The 24,311-nt window shown below is 37.8% G+C and overlaps 1 protein-coding gene, 2 long non-coding RNA genes and 2 pseudogenes across 6 annotated transcripts; 2 read left to right on the top strand and 3 right to left on the bottom strand.

Moving 5' to 3' along the window:
- Positions 1-1,452: 1,452 nt before the first annotated feature.
- AT2G07788 lies at positions 1,453-3,930 on the bottom strand (annotated as a pseudogene; the record flags this gene model as incomplete). The annotated part of the gene is made up of 1 exon: positions 1,453-3,930.
- A 5,615-nt stretch (positions 3,931-9,545) lies between these two features.
- Positions 9,546-10,525, bottom strand: AT2G07700 (annotated as a pseudogene; the record flags this gene model as incomplete). The annotated part of the gene is made up of 1 exon: positions 9,546-10,525.
- Positions 10,526-14,462: 3,937 nt separating this feature from the next.
- AT2G05445 lies at positions 14,463-14,714 on the bottom strand. The gene has a single exon (NR_140078.1). It is a non-coding gene; the product is annotated as an other RNA (long non-coding RNA).
- A 3,787-nt stretch (positions 14,715-18,501) lies between these two features.
- Positions 18,502-18,734, top strand: AT2G05425. The gene has a single exon (NR_140077.1). It is a non-coding gene; the product is annotated as an other RNA (long non-coding RNA).
- Positions 18,735-19,625: 891 nt separating this feature from the next.
- Positions 19,626-24,142, top strand: MCM5 (Minichromosome maintenance (MCM2/3/5) family protein). Of its 2 annotated transcripts, none has more exons than NM_126771.6 (18): positions 19,626-20,007; positions 20,076-20,219; positions 20,297-20,476; positions 20,556-20,654; positions 20,726-20,862; positions 20,962-21,067; positions 21,362-21,496; positions 21,584-21,661; positions 21,868-21,972; positions 22,064-22,155; positions 22,241-22,373; positions 22,477-22,572; positions 22,722-22,813; positions 22,904-22,994; positions 23,077-23,186; positions 23,271-23,400; positions 23,480-23,581; positions 23,664-24,142. In NM_126771.6, exons 1-18 carry the CDS (start codon positions 19,738-19,740, stop codon positions 23,745-23,747), a joined length of 2,184 nt encoding a protein of 727 aa, NP_178812.1. In that variant the 5' UTR covers positions 19,626-19,737; the 3' UTR covers positions 23,748-24,142. The 2 variants fall into 2 exon arrangements, with proteins under 2 accessions (NP_178812.1, NP_001189521.1); NM_001202592.1 differs by having other exon boundaries at positions 19,666-20,007; positions 20,303-20,476; positions 23,664-23,903.
- Positions 24,143-24,311: the final 169 nt, after the last annotated feature.

Below are 24,311 nucleotides of genomic sequence, written 5' to 3'. Positions count from 1 at the left end.
GGTAACTCATAAAAGGCATTGTACCATATTAGTTTGTACATTGTTATACATGAATAAAAGGTTTGAATCAAAATTCTTTAGACATTATTGTATTCAATGATTCATCTTTTAAACAAGTGAATAGAAATGCCCGCGGGCAGACCCGTATATCCGCTGGCTTTGCAGGCCGGGCTTGGACACTGATATTTTTGCCCGCGGTCCTAAACGGGCCGACCGCCGCGGCCGGAAAAAGAAAGCCCACTGCGGGGCGGGCAAGATGGGCGCGGGCCGGCCCGTCTGACACCTCTAACAGGGTCCCTTCTGGCAGTTGACCCTGCAATCGAGTATATCAGTCATTTCTGTGACTTTTTACTGTTTTTTGCATCAACACTAGGACTGTTAGATAACCAATCAAATTCTGCTTGGCTTGATTTAACAACTTCTGATCATATCTCATCTGTCTGCATCACACCCTTTTGGATTGACACCTAAAATACTACAACGACAGGATAGTATTTTAGGATTAATTGACCGTAAAAACCTACTATCATATAGAAGAAATCACAGAGAACTCACATGAACCTGGTATGTGGCTAGTTTTATACCAACCAAGTGATGAAGTTGAAATATTTTTATCATCAGTATTCGAGGCATTTTATTTTTACCAGTAACACAAACGTGAATTTGTCTTGGAGTTGACATCTAGTTAACTATTGTGGTCTGTACAATGTTTTAACACATGCTGCCTTTTAAGTATAGATCAAAATGCTCGTGGTTCAAATGAAGTTGGACATGTAAACGCAGAGAATTGTGATGGCCCTAACTATATGTTTTGACAATTTTCTTTCCATAGATGTCAAGGTGACAATTCTCTTGGCATATATTTGACTCCCTTTTTCATATATGCCTGCGGGCCGGCCTGTCTAACCGCTGGGCTTTGCGGGGCGGGTTAGGGCTCGTTTTTCAAGACCGCGGTCGTCGGCCGGCAGGTCCGTCGCGAATCAGAAGAGAATCGGGCACATTGCGGATGGCCCGTTTGGGCGCAGGCCGGCCCGTTTGGGCGCAGGGCGGCCCGTCTGACATCTGGTGGAGAAGCAAAAGAGATGGATTTCTTATCTTTTGGTGGGAGGCATGGGGAACATTAAGTTTTGGTGGTGAACCCCACGTCTGTTTTCTTGTCTTTAAACACGGTTCCCTGTTGACTAGAAAAGTCTCAGAACATTCCGCAATCCCCTGTAAACTTGATTAAGCCTCTGTAAGTCTCTATAGATTTTGTTGGTCGAGTATAATGTTGAATTTTTGGATCAAAACAACATCATACTCAAATTCATCCTCTAGTCACCATATGGCTTCTGTTGGTCAAGTATAGTGATGATTTTTAAAAACATTAGGTCCAAAATCATCACATATACTCGACCACATTTCCTCATTAGCATGTGGCTTCGGGTGATAAAGTGACATGTTGAAACTTCAAAATCTTGAGAGTGAAACCCTCTTTATACTCGATTACACAGATACACTTGCTCCTTGCAGGATGTGGTCGAGTGTTCTGTTGCACACTCAGAGGTAAAACCCACTTCACTTAACTCTTTATACTTATCTCCTGAAAATACTAACAAAATGCATCAAAGACAACAAGGAAAAAATAAAAGATATATACATTGATAGACATAGGATTTCCTCCCAAGTGAGTTTGTTTTAAATCTCTAGCTTGAGTACTCACACTTATTAGGCAGGGAAAGTGTGACAGAAAGGACTTAAGAAGTCCTTTTCTTCATCGAGCTTATCATCATTCTCAGTATCCTCCATTGATAGCTGCGCAACTGAGTCCTCAATTCATTTTTCCTCTAAGTAGGCTGCTTCCTCATCTGGTAGATAGTCTACTTCAAACCAAACTGAAGGGACATCAAAGTTGAGTCGAGGTTAATCTCCTCCTTGAATTTGACTTAGTGTGTCAAGGTCTCCTTGAACTCCTATCAGCAAATCAAGGTTATGTCACAAGGCATATACTGAAGGAATCCAAGCTTCTTTACCATAGAGAGTGGCATTAAGCTGACTGAAACTCCAAGATCACATAGATAATTGTTGAAAGCTAAATGCATGATAGAGCATGGCAGAGTGAAGGATCCAGAATCTTCCAACTTTTCTTGAACAATTTTTTCACGAGCAGCTTGAAACAGAGTGGCATCATATTCATCATCTGAATCGTGATACCTCTTGATCCTTTCTAGTATTAAATTTCTCACGTCTTTGTGAGGGTATTGAATCAGCTCGAAAACTTATATTAATGACATCACTGCTTTGATCCCATTGAGTTGTTCCTATACAAGAGATTCATACTTCTCTATCCAAGCTTTCCTGAACTTCCTTGGAAGAACAAGTGGAGGTAATGGAGTTGGCTTGGATCGTTTTACCATTCTCTCAATGATGGCTACTTTCTCTTCTAAGGTAGACAGAATTTGATGGCGAGATCCAGCTGAATGGTCAAGTTCAATAACTAAGACTTCAATCCGATTAGAAACCTGCCCTTCCTGAGCTTCGTTTTCCTCAGTGATTGAGTTAGAGGCATGACGAATGGGTAGCTCTCGATCTTGGCAGATAGTGATGGCGTGAACGATCGCATACTCTTTAGGGTTTGTATTGACTTCCTTGGAAGTCCTGTAACTTTGGGAGCACAGGTCGACCCAGTTTGGCCTTCCATGTATCTGACCTTAGACGTTAGTGCTTCAATCTTGATGTTGAGATCATTCAAAGTGCAATCAACCTTGTTGTGTATTTTGGCCATCTTTTTGGCCAAATCCATTGCTCATGTTGCTTGTCCTTGGAAAATCTGCTAGAGCATGTTCTTCAAGTCTGAGTCTCGAATTGTGGAAGCATGTTGTTGTTGCTGCTTTGTGAGCCCAGGTGGTGGAAGTTGCGGTTGATAGCTTCCCTGTTATAGTTCCTTAGGAATAAACCCTTGACCCTAGTTGTATGGAACAAATGGTTTGGGTTGATTCGCTGCTATGGAGGGTAGACTTGTTCCTGCGAGTTTGCAACATTGCTACTTCTGTAAAACATATTAGGATTGTTCTACTTGAAGTTGTTGAAACCTTTGTTGTAGCCTCCCTGATTTTGCACATAACTAACTTCTTCTTATTGGAGAGTCTCCCCATCCTGGACTTGAAATGTCTCATCTTCACTGAGAAAATGGACTTGCTTCTATTGCACAATGATTAGCTTATCCAGCTTGTCATTTCTAGCTTTCATATCCATGCGGTGCTTCATTATAGTTGCCATCAGACTAAGCTAAGTTCTCAAGGAGCATCCTGATCTTAGGAAGAACGCCTTTGTTCAGGAAATTTCCGTTGGATGTTGTATCAAGGAGCATCCTGATCTTAGGAAGAACGCCTCTGTAGAGAGTACTTAGGTGTGATGCCTTAGAGAAACCATGATGAGGACGTTGCGTCTGATATCCCTTGAAGCGCTCCCATGCTTCACAGAAAGTCTCAGCATTTTTCTGGGTGAAACCAAAAATCTCATACCGGAGTCTTGTAGTCCTTGAGTTTGAGAAGAATTTAGCAAAGAAGGCTTTCTTGCAATCATTTGAGCCTTGAGGAATCGACTTTTCCCACTGATGAGCTTTGTCTCCTAGAGAAAATGGAAACAATCTAAGCTTGAAGCCATCCTCATTGCCTCCATTGATCTTTGTTAGGCTGCAGAGCCTATCAAACTCGTCTAGGTGGTCGAGTGGATCCTTCATGGGAGGTCGTGAAACTTGTTGCCATGAACCATGCCATTACGGTGATTGTGGTTGCATGGTGCATCGCCTGCACCAATGTTGGTTGGTAATTCTGGGTTCTGGTCATCAGCCATAGCGTTTGTGTTTAATTGTTCCCTTAATTCAAGAGCAATACGGTTCATGTTATCGTTAAAAAGGAGGTTCTGATGCCCTTGCGATCGAGTTTGCATGCACTGAGCAACAACCATACGTTAGCACGGTCCAGAGGAAGTTGAGTAAAGCTAGTGATTCGCAAAACCTGGATCAAATCAGACAAACAAAAAAACACAGAGTTAGTAACGTTGAATAAAAACGAAAAAGAACTGGATCTTAAATATTCTGAAATCTCCAATATAGCAAACAAGCACCCAAATGGCAACGACACAAAATTGATAATAGGTTTTTAAGATCAATTAATCCTTAAACACTATCGTGTCGTTGTAGTATTTTAGGTGTAAATCCACTTTAGGTGTGATGCAAACAGATGAGATGTGATCGGAAGCCACTAAGTCAAGCCAAGCAATAGCAGGTTTTGGAGTTTTTAGCAGTCCTAAGTGAACATGTAGAAAATAGAAATTCTAACAGAATTACACAAAACACTCGACCACGACTGGTTGAAGCCAGTAGCAGGGACAGGTCCAGTAACTGTTCGAATAACAAACAGAAATTATAACAACTATAATCGACCGCACAATCTACTGCCACACATTGGGTGTGGTCGAGTAAGTTGGTAATAATAGGTAGAAAATGTGAAAACTAAGCAACACAAAAAAAAATGGTTAAACAATAGCAATGAAATAAAGAAATCAAATGGACGAGAAATTCTTAAGGATGAGGTAATCAAATGGAGTGGTCTCCTTAGCCTGCTCATATGGTTAACAAAGCGCAATCAAGCTATCCCTACATAACAAGTTCAACAACATATTAATTCACTATCGTGATAGAAACCCTCAAGCAAAGCTAGCACAAACTAATTCCCATTAACAGAATCTAACTATGCAGGCAATACGATTCAACCTATTACAGTCAATAAACGCTCTAAACGGCCAATCCCTTGGGATAGAGACGAAAACCTCTAGATCTAGTGGATCAAGCATTTATCGAACACCTTCTGGGTGCGGGAGTGCTTTGGATCGAATTCCAATTTATCAGAGAGAAATAAGCCTTAAACACAACTAATCCAGAAGGGTTTCAATCAATTCTAAAACTTAACCATCCTATAGACTACAGATCAACCAACCATTCTATCCTATCCTTAAAAATTCTAAGTCACTATTCAGATTACATGCTCAAAAACATAATTGCCAATAAACAAGTAGACTGCATATATAAAGAGATAAAGAGTAGAGAAACTAGGTGCTAAACAAAATCAAATGTAGAATCCGAATAACATGGAAAATCTCGAATTACAAGTGTGTAGAGCAAACGGCGCAATGATAGAATAAACTAGGTAAATAGAAATCAAAAGTGAAGCAAAACCTAAATGTTTTGGGACAAAATTCTTGAAGACTTATTTATACAAAACAAAGTAAACCGATAAGGGATGGGCCAGGAATCTAATCGATCGGGGTCGAGTGTTGTGATCGAGTGTTATGATCGAGTGACAGTTCGTGTGATGATCGAGTGGTATGGCAAGGTGTTACTCGACCTCGTGGTCGAGTGGTGTCATCGAGTGGCCTAGACTGAGGTACTCGACCACGAGGTCGAGTAAATGTGAAGAAAGGCTCTCTATGCAGGGGCTCGCCAATTCCAGTTGCTATAACAATTATTCCATCAAGTAAACACAACTACGGAAGGTCGTTCTTGAGAATTGTACAAGTAGGAGCCGTTTGTAATTCTTCGAGTTCTAGAGGGCCTTCTGGATACCAAGGGTACACTGTACAAGGACCCCACATCCACTACCCATTCTCGCGTTGCCAAAGACGAGATGTAGATCAAAGAAGCTGTTTCCGAGATAATACGAACCGTGATGGCGCCATAAATTCATCGTATAAGATTAAGATCATTGAAGATATTTGAATCCGGTGGACAAAGGCCCCAAAATTGGGCTATAAGATGGCCTTTCCACATCTCTGCTGTCTTCAGTAATACAGAGGGTGGCGCAACAACAACAGGGGTACCATCATCGAGAAAGGTTGGGCTGGACATTTGCTTAAGGTTTAGCAACGAGGCCTTAAATTTCTTCGCCCATGGAAGGGTAGCGGAAGTGTGAGGAGGATTGTTAACCGGAAGAGGAGTGGCAGTGGCACCAAAATTAGTGGGAAAGCTTGATCCAGTGTTAGCAGGATTTTTCAGGAGAGTTGTATCCACCGCAGCAGAGGAATTCTCAGATATTGTGGTAGGCTCAGAGGGTATGGACGAAGGTACAGCGTGGCTCAGGCCAGAGGTATCGATAGGCATTGACGCCCCCACGTTAGGTGATAGGGTGGAATAGCCCTTTGCCTCGACCAAACGAGAATTAGGGACCAAATCAGACTCTCTGACGATAGTGGAGGAGTTCTCAGACATTGTTGCCAAATCGGAGGAGCTTTCGCCAGAAACATAATGTTTTATCGAAGAGAGCTTGTCGTCGAAGGGGATAACGGCAAGTAAAGGAGTCTTTAAAGATTCGTCACTAAAGGGAAATTCAACAATTCTAGGAATAGGGGAAGAGGTTCCCAGCGTCTCAACCGGAAGAGAATCAAAAACAGCAATCGAAGAGGGATTCCCAATAGTAGATCGGACTTCCACATGTGGATGAGAACAAGTGTGAGAACCAGTGTGGACGGAAAGGTGGGAACTGGCTACCAGTCGGACAAACTTCGAGTTCCCAGGCAAAGGCCCTTTCGGCCGAGACCTAACCTCTAATAAATTGCCTTTGTAGAGAGAGAAAATTGACCTTGTTCTACTTCATGATATTTAAATGGCTAATGACTGGCTTCTTCATTATTTATGTTTGATTGAACTTTTCAGGTGAAGTAAATGGATCGTCCCAAAAAGAGAAAGCAGAATGACCAGACGGATGTGGAGCAAGAATATTTGGGTACTTTTGAACCAGCTGAGGACAACATGGAAATAGAGAATCAAGATAAGTCAAATGAGAAAGATAAAGAAGGTGAGAGTGAGGATCCTACTACAAATGTTGAACTTCCTATAAATTGAATATGTAGATTGTGGTGATTGATATATCCTTATTTTAACTGATTTTATCTATGTTTTAGGTATAGGATCTTGAGTCTTTATGTTATTTCTCGAGTCTTTTTAGTGTCTTTTCAGGTATTCTATGCAGTGGGACAACAATGGAGATAAGGAGACATTTTGGAGCAAAAGCTAAGAAAAAGTAAGGTAAGGACGACTTTGGTTTCACGAATCAAGAGGAGTGTCGATCGACACACTCCTAGTGTCGATCGACACCAGTTTCGGCCCAGCAAAGTCCTAGACGCTTTCAAGTTTACAGAAGAGGAAATTTGCCCTAGAAAACTTTTCTATTTACATTATTAGTCCCTAGACGTTTTTAGAGGGTGTATATACATTGTTTAGACCTAAGTTTTCATTATCAAGTTTTTTATCAAGCTTTTTGCAAACCCTGTTACTGAGAGACATAAGCTATTCATCGAGTGTTTTCAGAGATTGATTCAGTTCCTAATACAGTGAAGAGATCCCTTCTTTCCCTTAAATCTATTTGCCGTGTTTATGTTTTCATACTCAATTATGTTGTTTCCTTCAATCAATATGTCTGAGTAATCTGCTTGTTAGGAATAGGGTTTCTCATTAGGGATTCATATAGTTTAGTAGATTGCCCCCTTTGCTAGGTTATCTGTAGAATTCTTCATCTTTAATTATGCTTAATGCTAGATCTAGAGTAACTAACTAGATCTTGAATCCAGACAATAGATATGCCCACCATAAGTATATGTAGTTGGATCTATTATTTGATGAGTCTGGTTTTTAGGTGTGTAATAAGAATCGGCCTATCTACTAAGGTGAACAAACGAACTCATTAAAAATGCATATTTAAACACATTCCGACCCTTAGCCCACTGAAGGTTACCCATTTCCCCATTTGGGATCCATTTAGGCTTGCCAACCCTCACTTCACCCAATTGTTGTGTCAACTCAGACAAATTCTTATCAGTTTGAAACCCGTATACTTTAAAATAAATACCGATTTCATTATCTTAGAGTTACGAAAATACAAGAAAAAACCACAACATAAACATCGTTTTTATGGCCAAGGCATGAGGCCCAAAAGTACACGATACAAAATTACATACTTTAAGTTTTACAAAAGGACACTGAAAAACTACTCCGGGTTCCCTAGTGTTCACCATTCCCTCTAATCCCCTCTAAGGTTACCTGCAAAACAAGTAGAGTCATGAGTAATCTAGCATTACTCAATGAGCTCGGGTTTCCCAAGGAAACGTTAGTCTAATCCCCACCCATAATCCCACATGCATAACATAAATAATCAGAGTACACAAAGAAGGAAGTAAGCAACACACAACACAACAAGGAGATAACGTTTCTTAAAGTTTTAATTAGGGCCCGAATGCACTGCCTTCCTCAACATATCGTGAACACCCGAGTTATAACCACAAAGGCATATAACCGGAACATCACCTTGGCTACACTGTCGTGTAAGCGACACCGGGCCTTGGGTACCTAACCCAGTCTCTCTGGGTCCTTCGAACCCCTTGAGGTCACTTGCATCTCGTCAAGCACTCCCCACGAAAGAACGGACTCACATGGCAAGGTCAGATACATCCCACTTGACCGTAGCATGCTTATGGAGTTAAATTGGATACTCTCCACGCTCCACACACTATGATCTTCCAATCAACACTATGAAATATGCGGTTCGTTTTCAACACACATGCTCATAAAGTTCTCTCTAAATGTCTCCTGAATACTAGCGAGTAGTGTCTTGACAACGCAACCATCCTTCTCAAGTGAATGGTGTTATTCTAACACAACCACTCCTATAGGGCAAGGTGCTTCGGTCTCAACTATCCTAGCTATTCGGTTAACAACCTCAACAAACTCAACCATAACAACAACAAAACTAAGAGAAGGGAGAATCGAGAACATGCAAAAAGGAAAATCAAATATGCAAAACAAAAACCGGAACTCACAATCCCTGATGAATCTTCCTAACTCGACCGATGGTTTCTACTCGGGATCTCTCTCTTGGACTATCCTAAGGCTTGGCGATCTCTATCTTGGACTCTCTCTCTCTCTCGGGTTTTAAGGTTTGGACAATCTCTCTCTCGGGTTAAGGGTTCAGACAATCTCTCTCTCTCTCTCGGTTTGGGCAGAGTTTTGGTGCGAAAGCTTCTAAGGTTTAACTAAAGGGGGGTAAGGTTCTATTTATAGGCTCAAAGTTCGGATGTGAGGAGTGGGACGAAACTTGGTCACCAAGTCGGCTTTGGGACGAAACTTGGTCACCAAGTTGGCTCGCTCAGGTGGATTCGGCTCCAAGTTGGCTAAGGCGTGGGCTCGAAGTTGGCGTGCATGGCTCAGGACAAAACTTGGTCACCAAGTCGGCTTTGCCCGAATGGATTTGGCTCCAAGTTTTAAGAATTGGGCTCTACTCTAGCTTCCGCAGATTATAAATACCCGTCCTTCCTTTCATTTCGCGCACCATTCTCTCTTCTTCTTCTCTTGCCCTTCTTTCTTGCCCGGGGTCAATGCGCGGGGTACTACATTTGCCCTCCTTATAGGAATTTGTCCCAAATTCCCTGAGTATTGGATGGACTGGCTTCATTGTCATCTTCTTCTTCAACGTCGAACAGTTGAGGATATTTTGCCCGGAACTTTTTTTCACCCTCCAATGTAATTAACCGTCGGTTTTGTTTTCCCAAATTACTTGAACTTGAGGAATTAACCGCTTCTTAAACTTTCGAATGCGCCGTTCTCCGATCTCGAGTGGCCCCTCCGGATATGTGAGGTTGGTCTTCAATTCGGGTATCGATTCTGAAATTACAGCATCGGGTTTGGGTACATGTCTTTTTAATTGAGACACATGAAACACCTTGTGAAGTTCGCTCTTGCTCTTCCTCGATCATTGTCTCTCTCCTGATTTGGTGTGAATTTAGGAGCGTTGTTTTTGGCCTACGCGTTATTAGTCTTCCTCCCTCCCGATCAATCATTTTCCTTGTTGGTTACACTCTTCTCCATCTCAATACCCTCCTCCACATTATCTGCCCGTTCGGTTAGCTCATTGACACTGTCATATTTGACCGCTTGTAGTCGTCCCCATATCTCTAGCCTGAGTCCTCTCAAGAACCTGCGAACCATCAATGCTTCATCATCTTGTCCGTTATATAAGTACCTCCTTAGTCGCGTGAAAGCTTGTTCGTATGCTCAGACACTCCTTGTCTCTTGTGCTAACTTCATGAATTGCTGCTCCAATCGATCACGGGCCTCCGGTGGAAAGTACTTCTTTTCGAATTCTCTTCTAAAAGCTTCCCATGATATCATTTGGCCTTGGTTTCTGGCAGTTACGCTCTCCCGCCAAATTCGTGCATCCTTGTCCAAGAAGTTAACCGCGATCTGTCTCTTGAAATTGTCAGGACATCGAGAAATCTCAAAATTCATCTCAAGGTCTCGTAGCCACTTGTCTGCCACGACCGTGTTATGTTCTCCTTTAAACACGCGAATTCCTAAGTCTCTCATCATCATCACGAGCTTCAGGAACTTTGCGGATGTTGATTCCTCTCGCTGGCTTTCTTGAATTTGTTGTTGATGTTGTTGTGTTTCAATCATATGACCCAATTGACTCTGAATAATGTCTAAGGTTTGCTGCATTTCGGGGCTCCTTGGTTCTTGGTTTCAGGGATAGGGTTTCCATGGTTTTGCTCGATCGATGGGGATTGTACGGGGTTATGTGATCGAGAACGAAAGTAACTCTCATTTGATGTATCGAAGAACATCGATACGGGCGACGAGTGCCTGGGCGTGGAATCGGGGGTTTCCCATTCAGGTAATCCATACGGCTCCAAGTGAATATAATCTCCATTTATCTCACCACTCTCACTCGGTATCTAGTTATCCGACTCCGGATACTGCGCAAAGTTTCCACGACTAGACATCACATCTCTCGACTAGTTCTCGTCCGACACCTGCCTTGACATCTGCATCCAATCCAACAACGATATTAGGTATCTAATATTTCCCCCCTATCCTAATAGTGGTGAACGACTCGGATTATCCTAAGTGCCTTTTGCGACTATTTACTCGATAAAACGTTTGAAAAAAAAAACGGATCCCAAAAGCCCTAAAACCATGCTCTGATACCACCCATTCTAACGCCCCCGGTCCGCGCTAGAACTCGGCCAGTCGGCACGGCTCGGAGACGCCACAATGGAAATGAATTCCCATAGAGTAGCTGAGGTTCAAAAACACATTCCGACCCTTTACCCACTCAAGGTTACCCATTTCCCCATTTGGGATCCACTTACACTACAATAAAAACTGAATATTGATACGATGATTAACGTCACAATAAAAAAATATTTGGTCACAATAATTTTTTTATGACGAAACTGAAACGAAATTTAAAATGTCACAATAAAATCGTCACAAATCCATGAAGGTCTCAAAAAAGTCACAAACAAATGTGACGATTAACAATAGTAACAATTCGTTACTAATTGTGACGACGTTAATATAGTCGCAAAAATGGACACATTTCGTGGCGGACGATACTGTCACAATTATGCCACAACTAGTGGCGATAAAATCGTAACATACTTGTCACAGATTATTACTACTCATATTTTTAAGTCATTGTCCCGTTATATTATGCGACCAAAATACAATCACAAATCCAACACAATTAGTGACTCGATTATAGTCACACAATGTCATGCTCTGTCCCGTTACATGGCCATTTTAACATATTAAAATTATCTATAAAACTAAATTTAGTGATATCCAGAAATTAAAACAACTTGACATGGCGTTATTCATTTACTCCTTTCTTATTGGAGTTTTGTAATTAAAAAAATAGAACGTAAAATAGGTCTATATATTGATGATCAAGATTCTTTGCTTTTGTATACTACATATTAGATCCTAAACTTTGAACAAATAAAAAGGGTGAAAATGAATTCAAATAATGTCAACCCCCCACAAAAACCATTACTTTTCGTAATGTTTTATTGAAACCGTGAGTTGGCCTTTTGATGCTTTGAACATCTCTTGCTTCTCATCACCTGACTTCTTCTTTGTCACTCAATTATCTTCTTCTTTGATGACGAAACTTTTGGTGTCTCCTTCAAGCAGTTGATCATTTGATTGTGCTTCTTTAATTTGGGTTCTTTGACATGATCGAAGCATATGATGATATTCCAACTTTTGTCCTTAAATGAAGATCACATATAATCAACGATTGATGCCGCTCCAACAAAACAAAAGTGTGGACGTAGAGGTGGATAGCTGACAGAGAATAGGATGTAAATAGGGTAGATATTATATAATGTATCTAAATTAGACAAAAAGATCCACATTAGAAGAAGCAGAATCACACCTTTTAATTAGCATTAACTGTTCATATTTCTGGAGATATAAAAAGAAGGGGATTTTGACTTCATGTTGCAAACAGTAGTGCCTGCAACTAAATACATCAAAAAAATCAAAACAAAGATTTTCTCTTAAAATATTAGATTTTGTGGTGATTTGGGTTACTGAAACCACCTTACGAAAGGAGGAAGAAGACGATCGGAGTCGTGGAATGTTGGATTTAGCGAACAATGAAGATGAATTCGTGGTGTTGAATGACGATTCCGTAAAAGTATTTACAGTTTTTTTTTCCAGAAGGGATGAATGGAAGAACAATTGAGATAAATCGATTGTGGGATATATATGGTGATTTAAAGAAAGTGAAATTGATGAAAATAATTAATAAAACTGGGAAGTTAATTTGGAGATCATGCATTGCAAAAGAGAGATCGTGGGATTTTTTTTTTTAAAACAAAGCATTGGAAATAAAAAGAAAAAATAACAAAGAAATTGAAACTGTTTTCTTATATAACTTTTTATACTCTTTTCAAAATTTTATGTATTATCAGATTTTTTTCTTTCCAAAATTGAAGCTGTTTTTTTATTTGACTTTTAGTTCACATGTTTTTATTTTTGTGATAAAATTGGTAATAATTATGTCACAATCTATGACCAAACGCAAAAGTCACTAAAACAGTGACAAATTGTGACATGATAGTTACAAAACTCTCGTAACTATACGTGACATAAGTTTAGTCACAATTATTGTATAATTTAGTTACCATATTTGGTCGCAAATCCGTATTTATATTTATGACTATATAATTCGTAACAAATTTAATATAATTAGTGACAAACGTTAGTTACTTTCAATTAAGACATAATATTATAACGAAATAGTAACGTTTTTATGACTAAATAAATACGTCACATTTTTGTAAGAAAATGGTTACAATTTTCTGACGAAAAAATGGTCGCAATTTTTCCGTAAGAATATTCAAATTTTTTTGTAGTGTTAGGCTTGCCAACCCTCACTTCACCCAAATGTTGTGTCGACTCGGACAAAGTCTTATCAGTTTGAAACCCGTATACTCTAAAATAAATACCGATTTCATTATTTTAGAGTTACGAAAATACAAGGAAAAACCACAACATAAACATCGTTTTTGTGGCCAAGGCATGAGGTCCAAAAGTACACGATACGAAAATACATATTTTAAGTTTTACAAAAGGACATTGAAAAACTACTCCGGGTTCCCTAGTGTTCACCACTCCCTCTAATCCCCTCTAAGGTTTCATGCAAAACAAGTAAAGTCATGAGTAATCTAGCATTACTCAATGAGCTCGGGTTCCCTAAGGAAACATTAGTTTAATCCCCACCCATAATCCCACATGCATAACATAAATAATCAGAGTACACAAAGAAGGAAGTAAGCAACACACAACACAACAAGAAGATAACGTTTCTTAAAGTTTTAATTAGGACCCGAATGCACTGCCTTCCTCAACACATCGTGAACACCCTAGTTATAACCACAAATGCATATAACTGGAACATCACCTTGGCTACACCATCGTGTAAGCGACACCGGGCCTTGGGTAGCTAACCCAGTCTCTATAGGTCCTTTGAACCCCTTGAGGTCACTTGCATCTCGTCAAGCACACCCCACGAACGAACAGAATCACAAGGAAAGGTCAGATACATCCCACTTGACCGTAGCATGCTTATGGAGTTAACTTAGATACTCTTCAAGCTCCACACACTACGATCTTCCAATCAACACTATGAAACATGCGGTTCGTTTTCAACGCACATGTTCATAAAGTTCTCTCTAAATGTCTCCCGAATACTAGCGAGTAGTGTCTTGACAATGCAACCATCCCTCTAAAGTGAATGGTGCTATTCTAACACAACCACTCCTATAGGGCAAGGTGCTTCGGTCTCAACTATCCTAGCTATTAGGTTAACAACCTCAACAAACTCAACCATAACAACAACAAAACTAAGAGAAGGGAGAATCGAGAACATGCAAGAAGGAAAATCAAACATGCAAAACAAAAACCGGAACTCACAATCACCGATGAATCTTCCTAACTCGACCGATGGTTTCTACTCGGGATCTCTCTTTCGGACTATCCTAAGGCTCGACGATCTCTTGCTCAGACTCTCTCTCTCTCTCTCGGGTTTTAAGGTTCGGACGATCTCTCTCTCTCTCTCGGGTTAAGGGTTCGGATGATTTCTCTCTCTCCCTCTCGGTTTGGGCAGAGTTTTGGTGCGAAAGCTTCTAAGGTGTAACTAAGGGGGGGGGGGTAAGGTTCTATTTATAGGCTCAAGGTTCGGATATGAGGAGTGGGACAAAACTTGGTCACCAAGTTGGCTTTGGGACAAAACTTGCTCACCAAGTTGGCTAAAGTTGGCGTGCATTGCTCAGGACAAAACTTGGTCACCAAGTCGGCTTTGCCCGAATGGATTCGGCTCCACGTTTTAAGACTTGGGCTCTACTCTAGCTTCCGCGGATTATAAATACTCGGCCCTTCCTTTCATTTCACGCACCATTCTCTCTTCTTCTTCTCTTGCCCTTCTTTCTTGCCTGGGGTCAATGCGCGGGGTACTAAAGCCACCGGTTATTCCATAATTAGGGTTTGAGTTTAAGAATGGTTCGATAACAACCTAGCTTTCATTAGATCTACTAACCAATAGTTTCTTGAGAATACTCTGTTCCTACCTCTTTTCCTAATTTTTTACAACACAATCAACCTGCTGTTATCTTACTTTGTTTTATTACTATTTCAATCATCACCTTCTAGCTTAATCTCGACATTCAACTTATTGTTTGAACAAAAGAACTTTGTGAATTCGATCCTTAAATACTGCAATTGATCTCTTATATGAGAGAGTAGTTCTAGGGTAATTTGAACCTTATTAGTGATTTGAGAGTAGAAGAGATGGCTAGGAAGATTTAATTCAAGTTTGCTAAATTATCGGGATTAGTACATTACCATTCTAGTTATGGGATAGATATGAGGTTGTGGGTGTAAATTCTTAAATCAATTCACATTTCAAGTTCATAGTATAATAATCATACTTGTTTAATTTAGTATGTCTATATCATACATGATCTCTTTGATGTTAAGAGGAGCATCCAGCTTGGTTTTGACAACACAACATCAAATTTGGAAAAATATTTAGATTTGATGTCTTTAACGTACATGGAGGTTATGAGCGTCTTTATGTGTTTAGCATTTTAATCACCACAATAGTAACAAAATCATCGTTTAGTATTGGATGTAAGTGGTTAAATCTTTGTAAAAAAAATTGTCTTATTCTAAAAATTGTCAAAACCTTGCTTTATACTTGAAATTGACTACGTGGTTTTGTGAATTTAGAAGGTAATAAAAAGTTTATATTTTTGTAATAAACTTATTTTATTTAGTTGAATCACATCTTTAAATTTTAGGGTAATATCAATAGATATACATGAACGACTCATTAATTAGGTTGACCACTTGATCACTGTGCACATGTCACTATCATCCTCTTTTTTGTTTATCCTCTTTTTATCATCCTCTTTTTGACTCTTTTACCCCTTTTCTCTCTTTTCTTTTTTTCTTTCTTTTGTTTCTCTTTTATTTAATTTCTGACGATACAAAACTATAAGAATAATAATGGAAACATAAAATCAAATCGAAACAAAGATATTAAAATCAGTATTGGTGAGTTGACAAAAAAAGAGGTGGCGTGAATGAAAACGTGGATTGAGATGGCACGTTCATACAAATATTATCTAGATATTAAATATGTTAGCATGTTATTATTTTATATAACATGTTGTTTTAACTGCTATTATATTAATTATGTAAGAAATAAACTAATTCTTTAAATTGAACTGATATTTACATAAATAAAAATATATTAATTTTCAATTCTAGGTCGATAAAAGATTTGTTTAAAAGTAAACTTATCGCGATATCATATTTTTTAGCATATAAAACAAATAGATAAATGCTTAAATCATATGATGTTTTACTATATCATCTGATGAATAGTGTTTCGGTCGCATGTGAGCAGTGTTATCGAGCGGTTTATGAACTGTGTCGCCACATATTACGTCAGAAAAAATTGGGCTTCTTTCATGATTGGGGCATTTTCCAAGTTTTTAGTGCATTTAGGGCACATTGAAGAGAATAGACACTTTTTTGGAGTTTTTTCACTATTTTAAAAAAATCAATACCAGTTTACCCCTTATTCTCTTCACCTTAAATCAAGTAGCATGGTTAAGAAATGGTTTTGACGGAATCATCTCGTCCATCGAATTGAAAGGTAAAGTTAATCTCTTTTAATCTTGACCGTCAAATTTAAATAAATAAAACATATTTTCTCTATCTATCACTTTCTTATCTTTCTTGTCAATTTCTTCTCTCTCTTCCTTTTGTTATTTAATTTTTATTTAATTTAAGACATTCTCTATTTGATTAAAAATCATTTTTTATAAAATATATAATAATAACATTTTTTCCTTCATGAAATCCATATTACTATATTTATTCATACTATTATTTATTGTATCATCAAAACATAAACAGATTCAGAAAACAAAAAATCCATATGATTTAATCCATTTGGACAACAATGAAATATATAATCTTTAATGAGAACCATATAACCATAAACTCTAAAATCATTATAAACAATCATAGTTCCTTAACACTAAATTCTAAACCCTAAACATTAGATATTAAACTCTATACATTAAACCCTAACTTCTATATCTAAACCCTAAACCCTAAACTTTAACCCATAAACACTAAGCCCTTAACCATATACGTATACCCTATACCATATACCATATACCATAAACCCTAAATCCCAAACCTTCTTAATGTTGCCCATAAATATTAAGCTTAAACCTCTTATCCCTAAACCCTAAACCCTAAACCCTAAACTTTAAACCCTAAACGCTAAACCCTAAACTCTAAACCTTAAACACCTAAACCATAAACCCTAAACTTTAAACCATAGACACTAAGCCCTTAACCATAGAAATATATCATATACCATTTACCATATAAACCCTAAATTTTAAACCTTCTTATTATTGCTTATAAATATTAAGCATAAATCCCCTAAACATAAACCAATTGAGAACATAAAAAATTCATATGATTTAATTCATATGATCAAAATGGAAATATATAATCTAACAAGAAGCATATAACCCTAAACCCAAAAATAATTGTATATGACCATGGTCAATTAACCCTAAACCTTATACCATCTACAATAAACTCTATAATCATTGTAAACAATCATAGTTCCTTAACACTAAATCTAAAACCCTAAACACTAGATACTAAACTCTAAACATTAAACCCTAACCCCTAAATTTATACCCGAAACCCTAAACCCTAAATCTTAAATCCTAAATCCTAAATCCTAAATCCTAAACCCTAAACCCCTAAACCCTAAACCCTAAACCCTAAACTCTAAACCCTTGATATTAAACCCTAAACCTGTTAAACCATAAAGACTAAACCCTTAACAATATACATATACCATATCACGTATACCCTAAACCCTAAACCCTAAATTCTAAGATCTTCACTTTAAAACTTCTTGTTGTTGTCCATAAATATTAAACATAAATCCCCTAAATATAAACAAATTGAGATAGAAAATCCATATTATCCAATCCATATGGACAACAATGGAATATATAATCTCCAATGAGAAACATGTAACCATAAACCCTAAATCATTGTAGACAACTTTGATTCTTCAACCCAAAACCCTAAATCATCTAAACTAAACGCGAAATCCTAAACAATAAAGCCTAAATCCTAAAATGTAAACACTAGATACTAAATCTTAAACCCTAGACATTAAACCCTAGCCCTTGACTTTAAAGCCTAAACCCTAAAACCTAAGTTTTATATGTACATAATCTATAACCACCACTTTTGATCCATGATAATCTAAAGCACGCTTCTTAACCTGAAAACGTAAAATATTATTGAGATCGATGTGTTCATACACAATCTTACGATATACACTCGTATTTATGTTTTGTTAATATGTAATCGTGGATAAATAAATATAAACATTTTCATAAATAAACTTTTGTTGATATGACCAACAAAACTTGTTTCATCACATTTTATCAACATCTTTTACATAACGTAACACTGGTTTTATGAATAGTATTAACAAAACACAATCATTTTGAATTATCGACCGTCAACACACATCCACCAAACTCTGACCATGTGGTCATTTCAAATTATCGCCTATCACTCTTCTTTGATTTGTTTTGTATTTTTTCCATTTTTTCATTATTTGCTCATGTGTTTTAATGAAAATAGCATCAAACTACCTTTAAGTTACAAATTTATAGTAAGAATATATGTTTGGGTTCTTTAATTCAACTCTCTCTCTCTCTTTGAGGAATTTCCACAAATATTTGGTGGCCAAATCTAAGATTTGTAAAAAGACAAAAATTTGACCAAGACAATGATGGATACACTAAGAGAAGAAGAAACCTAGCAATTAAAAATGAAAATTTTAACCTTATGAGGTTGATTAAAGAATGAGAAACTGAATAAAAATCTTGAAAATTTCCAACTTTTAAGATCTAAGAAGAGAAAGAAAAAAGAAAAATCTAGATCTACTTTTTGGTGTTTTTGATGAGAGAGAAGAGAGATAATGTCTCAAACCATTTCCTTTTTTCATTAAGATATTTTAAGTGTTTTGTGTGTTTAATTTTGTAAAGAGTAGAGAAAAAAATGAATGAAAAGAGAGAAAAAGTAATGGTTGTAAATTATGGTAAGTTTGGATTGCTTAGGTTGGGTTGATGGTGTAGTAGTAAAAAAACTTTAAAAAGTGTTTACTCTTTCTAAAGTGCTTTATTGCGTAATTGAGTTTCAAAAAAGTGTCCAATTACCTAATATTCTCAAAAACATTTATCATGTTAATGACATTTCTGTAATTAACGTAAATGAGAAGGATATATATGGTTGATTTTTCTTTTCTTTTTTATAGTTACTTAATTTTCAAATTATTAATGTTATAAAACTAAAAACTATTCTTTTAAACATATATATTAATATAGCCTTAAATTTTAAGTGACATTGAAGAAAATTACGATGGAATTGAAAATGCTTACAACGATATTAAGTAGCTTAAAAATATGAAATTCTAAAATGTGCAATTCATAAATTTAAGATTCCTAGATGTAGTCCATAATTATATTTTTATCTGTTTGGTTTTTTATAATAAATTAGAAAAAATGGATAAAAAATGTAACCTTAGCTAAAAAGAAAAAGAAAGAAAGACCCAATAACCAACGAAATCCATTTACCCGTCCATAGGTCTTGGGTTCGGCCCATCAGTTTCCCGCCACATTGTTCCCGCCAAAACTCATAGTCGACATAAAGCCCTTGCCCCCACTCTCTCTCTTCGTTTAGAACTTTTTGATAAGAGAGAAAGAGATAGAGAAATTCGTAACGGAGACGAAGCAACGATGTCAGGATGGGACGAAGGAGCAGTTTACTACAGCGACCAGCCGCAGTTCCCGGAGGCCGGAGACGCCGCAACCATCAGTCCCCACGCCGTCTTAACCAAATTTAAGGAATTCATTCGAAACTTCGAGATCGAACAGAATTGTTTCCCCTACAGAGAAGCTCTCCTCGATAACCCTAAGCGACTTGTTGTCCACCTCGAAGATCTCCTCTCCTTTGATTCCGATCTCCCCTCCTTAATCCGATCTGCTCCTGCCGATTATCTCCCTGTGGTATGACTTCAAAAAAAATTAGGGTTCATATAAGCTTTGTATTGAGTGAGTCAATCTTTGAATTGTAGTTTGAGAAAGCAGCTGGTGAAGTGTTGACTGGATTGAAAATGAGGGAGGCTAATGAGGGAGGGGTAATGGAGGAACCTCTGACTAGAGATGTGCAGATTTTGCTCACTTCAAGAGAGGATCCAGTATCAATGAGATTACTTGGGGTATGTCTGTTTTTTTGTTTTTAGTATCAATGAGATTACTTGGGGTATGTCTATAATGTACTCTTTACTCTTGATAGGCACAGTACATCTCAAAGTTGGTGAAAATCTCTGGGATTAGTATTGCAGCTTCGAGAGTGAAAGCAAAGGCGACTTATGTGTTTTTGGTATGTAAGAATTGTAAAAAGACAAGGGAAGTTCCATGTCGTCCGGGTCTTGGTGGGGCAATTGTTCCTCGATCATGTGATAATATTCCACAGGTGAGTTCTTTTGATTCGTTTGTGATTTGAGTTTGTAGTTATCCTTGGTGTTGATTAGACCAAATTGGAATTTGTTTAGCCTGGAGAGGAGCCTTGCCCTCTTGATCCTTGGATGGTGGTTCCTGATAGGAGCCAGTATGTTGATCAACAGACCTTAAAGCTACAGGAGAATCCGGAGGTATAGATTTACATTGTAATGTTTTCGCTTTTTTTGCACTTGTATATATTAAATGCTTCTGAGTTTTGAAGGATGTTCCTACTGGAGAGCTTCCAAGAAATATGCTTCTCTCAGTTGATCGGCATCTTGTACAAACAATTGTACCTGGAACCAGACTGACAGTAATGGGTATCTACAGCATTTTCCAAGCTTCGTCATCATCTAACTCGTAAGCTTTGTAGTTTTATGTCAAATGAGAGTGTAGATTGTTTTCTGGGAGAGTTACACCACAACAATGATGGACATCTTTTCCTACTTTCTGATGTAGGCATAAAGGAGCAGTTGCAATTCGCCAGCCTTATATCCGAGTTGTTGGACTGGAAGACACAAATGAGGCCAGTTCCCGTGGCCCTGCCAACTTCACTCCTGACGAAGTTAGTATCGCATCATTTGGTTCTTTTTGTTTTCTCATTTGATAGCCTATGTCATCCATGGTTTCACAATGAACTATTGAAGTTAACATGGCTGAATTATTGTTACTGGAAACCAAATGCCTTAGGTAGCTGTTGGCTCTATGAAATTCTTTGTGTAACTCCCAAATGAATGTGATGGTGTTTTCTGGAAATATTCTCTGTGCTACTAGTTTACTATGAAACATTTAGGCCTGCTTGGAAGCCTAGTTGTACAATTCCATTTATCAGTTTTGTCTTCCATAATATTACTTTTAGGAGGAAGAATTCAAAAAGTTTGCTGATAGTCAAGATGTATACAAGAACATTTGCACCAAGATCGCTCCTTCTATATTTGGCCATGAGGATGTGAAGAGAGCAGCTGCGTGTCTTCTCTTTGGAGGATCCAGGAAGGTAGGAAACTGTGATAGCAGTTTTTATTTTCTGTGCACTTTGTATACGTTTTTGATATATTTATATACATTTCTATCTTTGATTCAGAGCCTGCCCGATGGAGTGAAACTAAGAGGTGATATTAATGTTTTGCTTTTGGGAGACCCATCAACTGCAAAATCACAGGTTTGTAATGTGGTCTCAGTATCAATGGTTTATAATAAGTGTGTTATTCTTTTTATATTTTCTTACGTCTCTCTTATTTGCTTGATATTCGTCTTACATCCTTCTGTTCAAGTGTTAGATTACAATCCTTACAAAATGTCTGTGTTATTTCCAACACCTGTAGCTTACATGTTTAAAGCTTAATTGCTTATTTTTTTTCTCTCTAGTTTCTTAAGTTTGTGGAGAAGACGGCTCCAATTGCTGTTTATACATCTGGAAAGGGTTCATCGGCTGCTGGGCTCACAGCTTCGGTGATTCGAGATAGCAGCACTGTATGTCCTATCTTCAAGTGTTTTTCTATGATTTGTTTAAAAGTAGTTGCTATGACAGATTCTCAGTTATTTATACATATGTTCATTGCAGCGAGAGTTCTATCTTGAAGGTGGTGCTATGGTTTTGGCTGATGGAGGTGTTGTGTGTATTGATGAATTTGACAAGATGAGACCGGAAGATAGGTAATTCAAATCTGAATCATAGTGTTGACGAATCTAATTTTTCTCTATGAGTAGAATTGATGGAATGTTTTTTTTTTCTTTATAGGGTTGCTATTCATGAGGCAATGGAGCAGCAGACAATCTCCATTGCAAAAGCTGGGATAACAACTGTCCTTAATTCTAGAACCTCGGTGCTTGCTGCTGCTAACCCGCCATCTGGTCGATATGATGACCTTAAGGTTTGAAATCTGGTACTCTCCTTTGGCAATATCATGGTTTTCCCGATTCTTGTTTGCAATATTCTTAAGAGATGGGTGTGTTTTTTTTTCTTTGGATTTGCAGACTGCTCAGGACAATATCGATCTGCAGACAACAATTCTTTCTAGATTTGATCTTATCTTCATTGTCAAGGACATCAGGAAGTATTCCCAAGACAAGGTAAGCAAGGAAAGGAACAATTCTTTCAGAAATTTTATGTAGTTAAAAGGGAAAACAGAGATTAATGATGGAGGTCACTGTTATTGGAAAGTTTGCTTCGTTGCTTGCTTATTATGTAGACATGATTAATGTTTATAATCTTTTCACAGGAAATAGCCAGCCATATTATAAGGGTTCATGCATCTGCAAACAAATTTTCGGATGAAAACACAGATTCTAAAGAAGATAATTGGCTCAAAAGGTGTGTTTTCATTCGTCGAGAAAACAATGTGTTCTCGCAGTTTTCTGTACAAAATCATGACTCTAAAATATAATGCTCTTTTTATGTTAGGTATATACAATACTGTCGAGCAAGGTGTCATCCCCGTCTCTCAAAAGACGCTGCTGAGAACCTGCAGCGGAAATATGTCACAATCAGAATGGTAATTGTCATTTACATTAGATTTGACAATAAGATGGTTAAAAAACAAAGTTGGTGTCAGTATAAAATTTTCGGCTAAACAGGATATGAAGAGACGTGCACATGAAACAGGAGAGGCTGCTCCGATACCTATCACAGTGAGACAACTCGAAGCTATTGTCAGACTGAGTGAGTCACTTGCAAAAATGAGACTGTAAGTAATCTTATTAACATAGAGATTCCTGATTCCTGAAACCTGATGGGATGTGCCGTCCATTGACATTGTTAAATATGTCAGGTCACACGAGGCCACACCAGATGATGTAGACAAAGCTTTTAAACTTTTTGATACCTCGACAATGGATGCAGCAAGATCAGGGATAAATCAACAGATAAACATAACAGGCGAGATGGCCAATGAAATCAAGGTTAGTTGCTTGTGGGGAAGAAAGAATCATCGTATCTCTAGATGTAATAACTAAATTTGGTATTGGTGTGAAAAAACAGCAAGCGGAAACACAGATAAAGAGAAGAATGGGGATCGGAGCTCGATTATCAGAGAGAAGACTGATAGAGGATCTGGCTAGAATGGGAATGAACGATTCAATGGTACCTAAGCTAACATCTTTGTTGTTTAATTTTCAGTAATGTGAATGGGATTTTTGAGGTAATGTGCATGTTAAAATGGCAGGTGAGGAGAGCTTTGTTGATAATGCACCAGAGAGGTGAAGTTGAGTACCAGCGAGAGAGACGTTCTATTGTCCGCAAAGCTTGATCGTCTAGGCATGCAATCTCTCTTCTTTAGTAGCAGCGATGACCAAACAAAACAAAATATTTAATATTATCAAGTTAATTTGTAGGCAAAAAGTAGAAAGAGAAGCTTATGTCATGTGTATTTGATGAAGATTCTTAGTAAACTTTTACGCTTGCTTCAAACTAATGTATTCTCCACCTTTGTTGTCCTTAGTTAAAATGTCACGCCAATGTTAGGAAAGCGTTTGAAGATTGCTGAATGGTATAATCTAGTGCCGATAGTTAAAGTAAAGATGCAGATAGAATAGTTGATAAAGTAAAAGTGTAATCTGAACGTATATGTAAATTAAAATTTTCTTAATGTTGTTATTAGTAGAATGTTGTTACCTTGAAAAAAAAATGAAATAAATAACCATGGTTGAACTTGACTCAAAATGTTCTTCTTTTAAACTGGTTCGGGTTACAAAACTAGTATGTTGTTGAATTTTGAACTGGTTCTGAAGCTCCCGGAATCTCTCAATTTCATTTTGTTCTTGTGTTGTTGAGAGATAATTGCTTCTCTATTTAACATATTTTTGGCCAATTA

This window comes from Arabidopsis thaliana, chromosome 2 (assembly GCF_000001735.4).
Source record: "Arabidopsis thaliana chromosome 2, partial sequence".
NCBI lineage: Eukaryota > Viridiplantae > Streptophyta > Magnoliopsida > Brassicales > Brassicaceae > Arabidopsis > Arabidopsis thaliana.
Note: the sequence above shows the minus strand (reverse complement) of the source record. Positions and strands in the feature narration are given on the sequence as shown.

Excerpts from the sequence above, each read along its gene's own strand:
- MCM5 (NM_126771.6), top strand. The coding sequence starts at position 19,738 with ATGTCAGGATGGGACGAAGGAGCAGTTTACTACAGCGACCAGCCGCAG. Across the intron at positions 22,156-22,240 it reads AAGATGAGACCGGAAGATAG|GGTTGCTATTCATGAGGCAA; the intron begins GTAATTCAAATC and ends TTTTCTTTATAG. Across the intron at positions 23,582-23,663 it reads TGGGAATGAACGATTCAATG|GTGAGGAGAGCTTTGTTGAT; the intron begins GTACCTAAGCTA and ends TTAAAATGGCAG.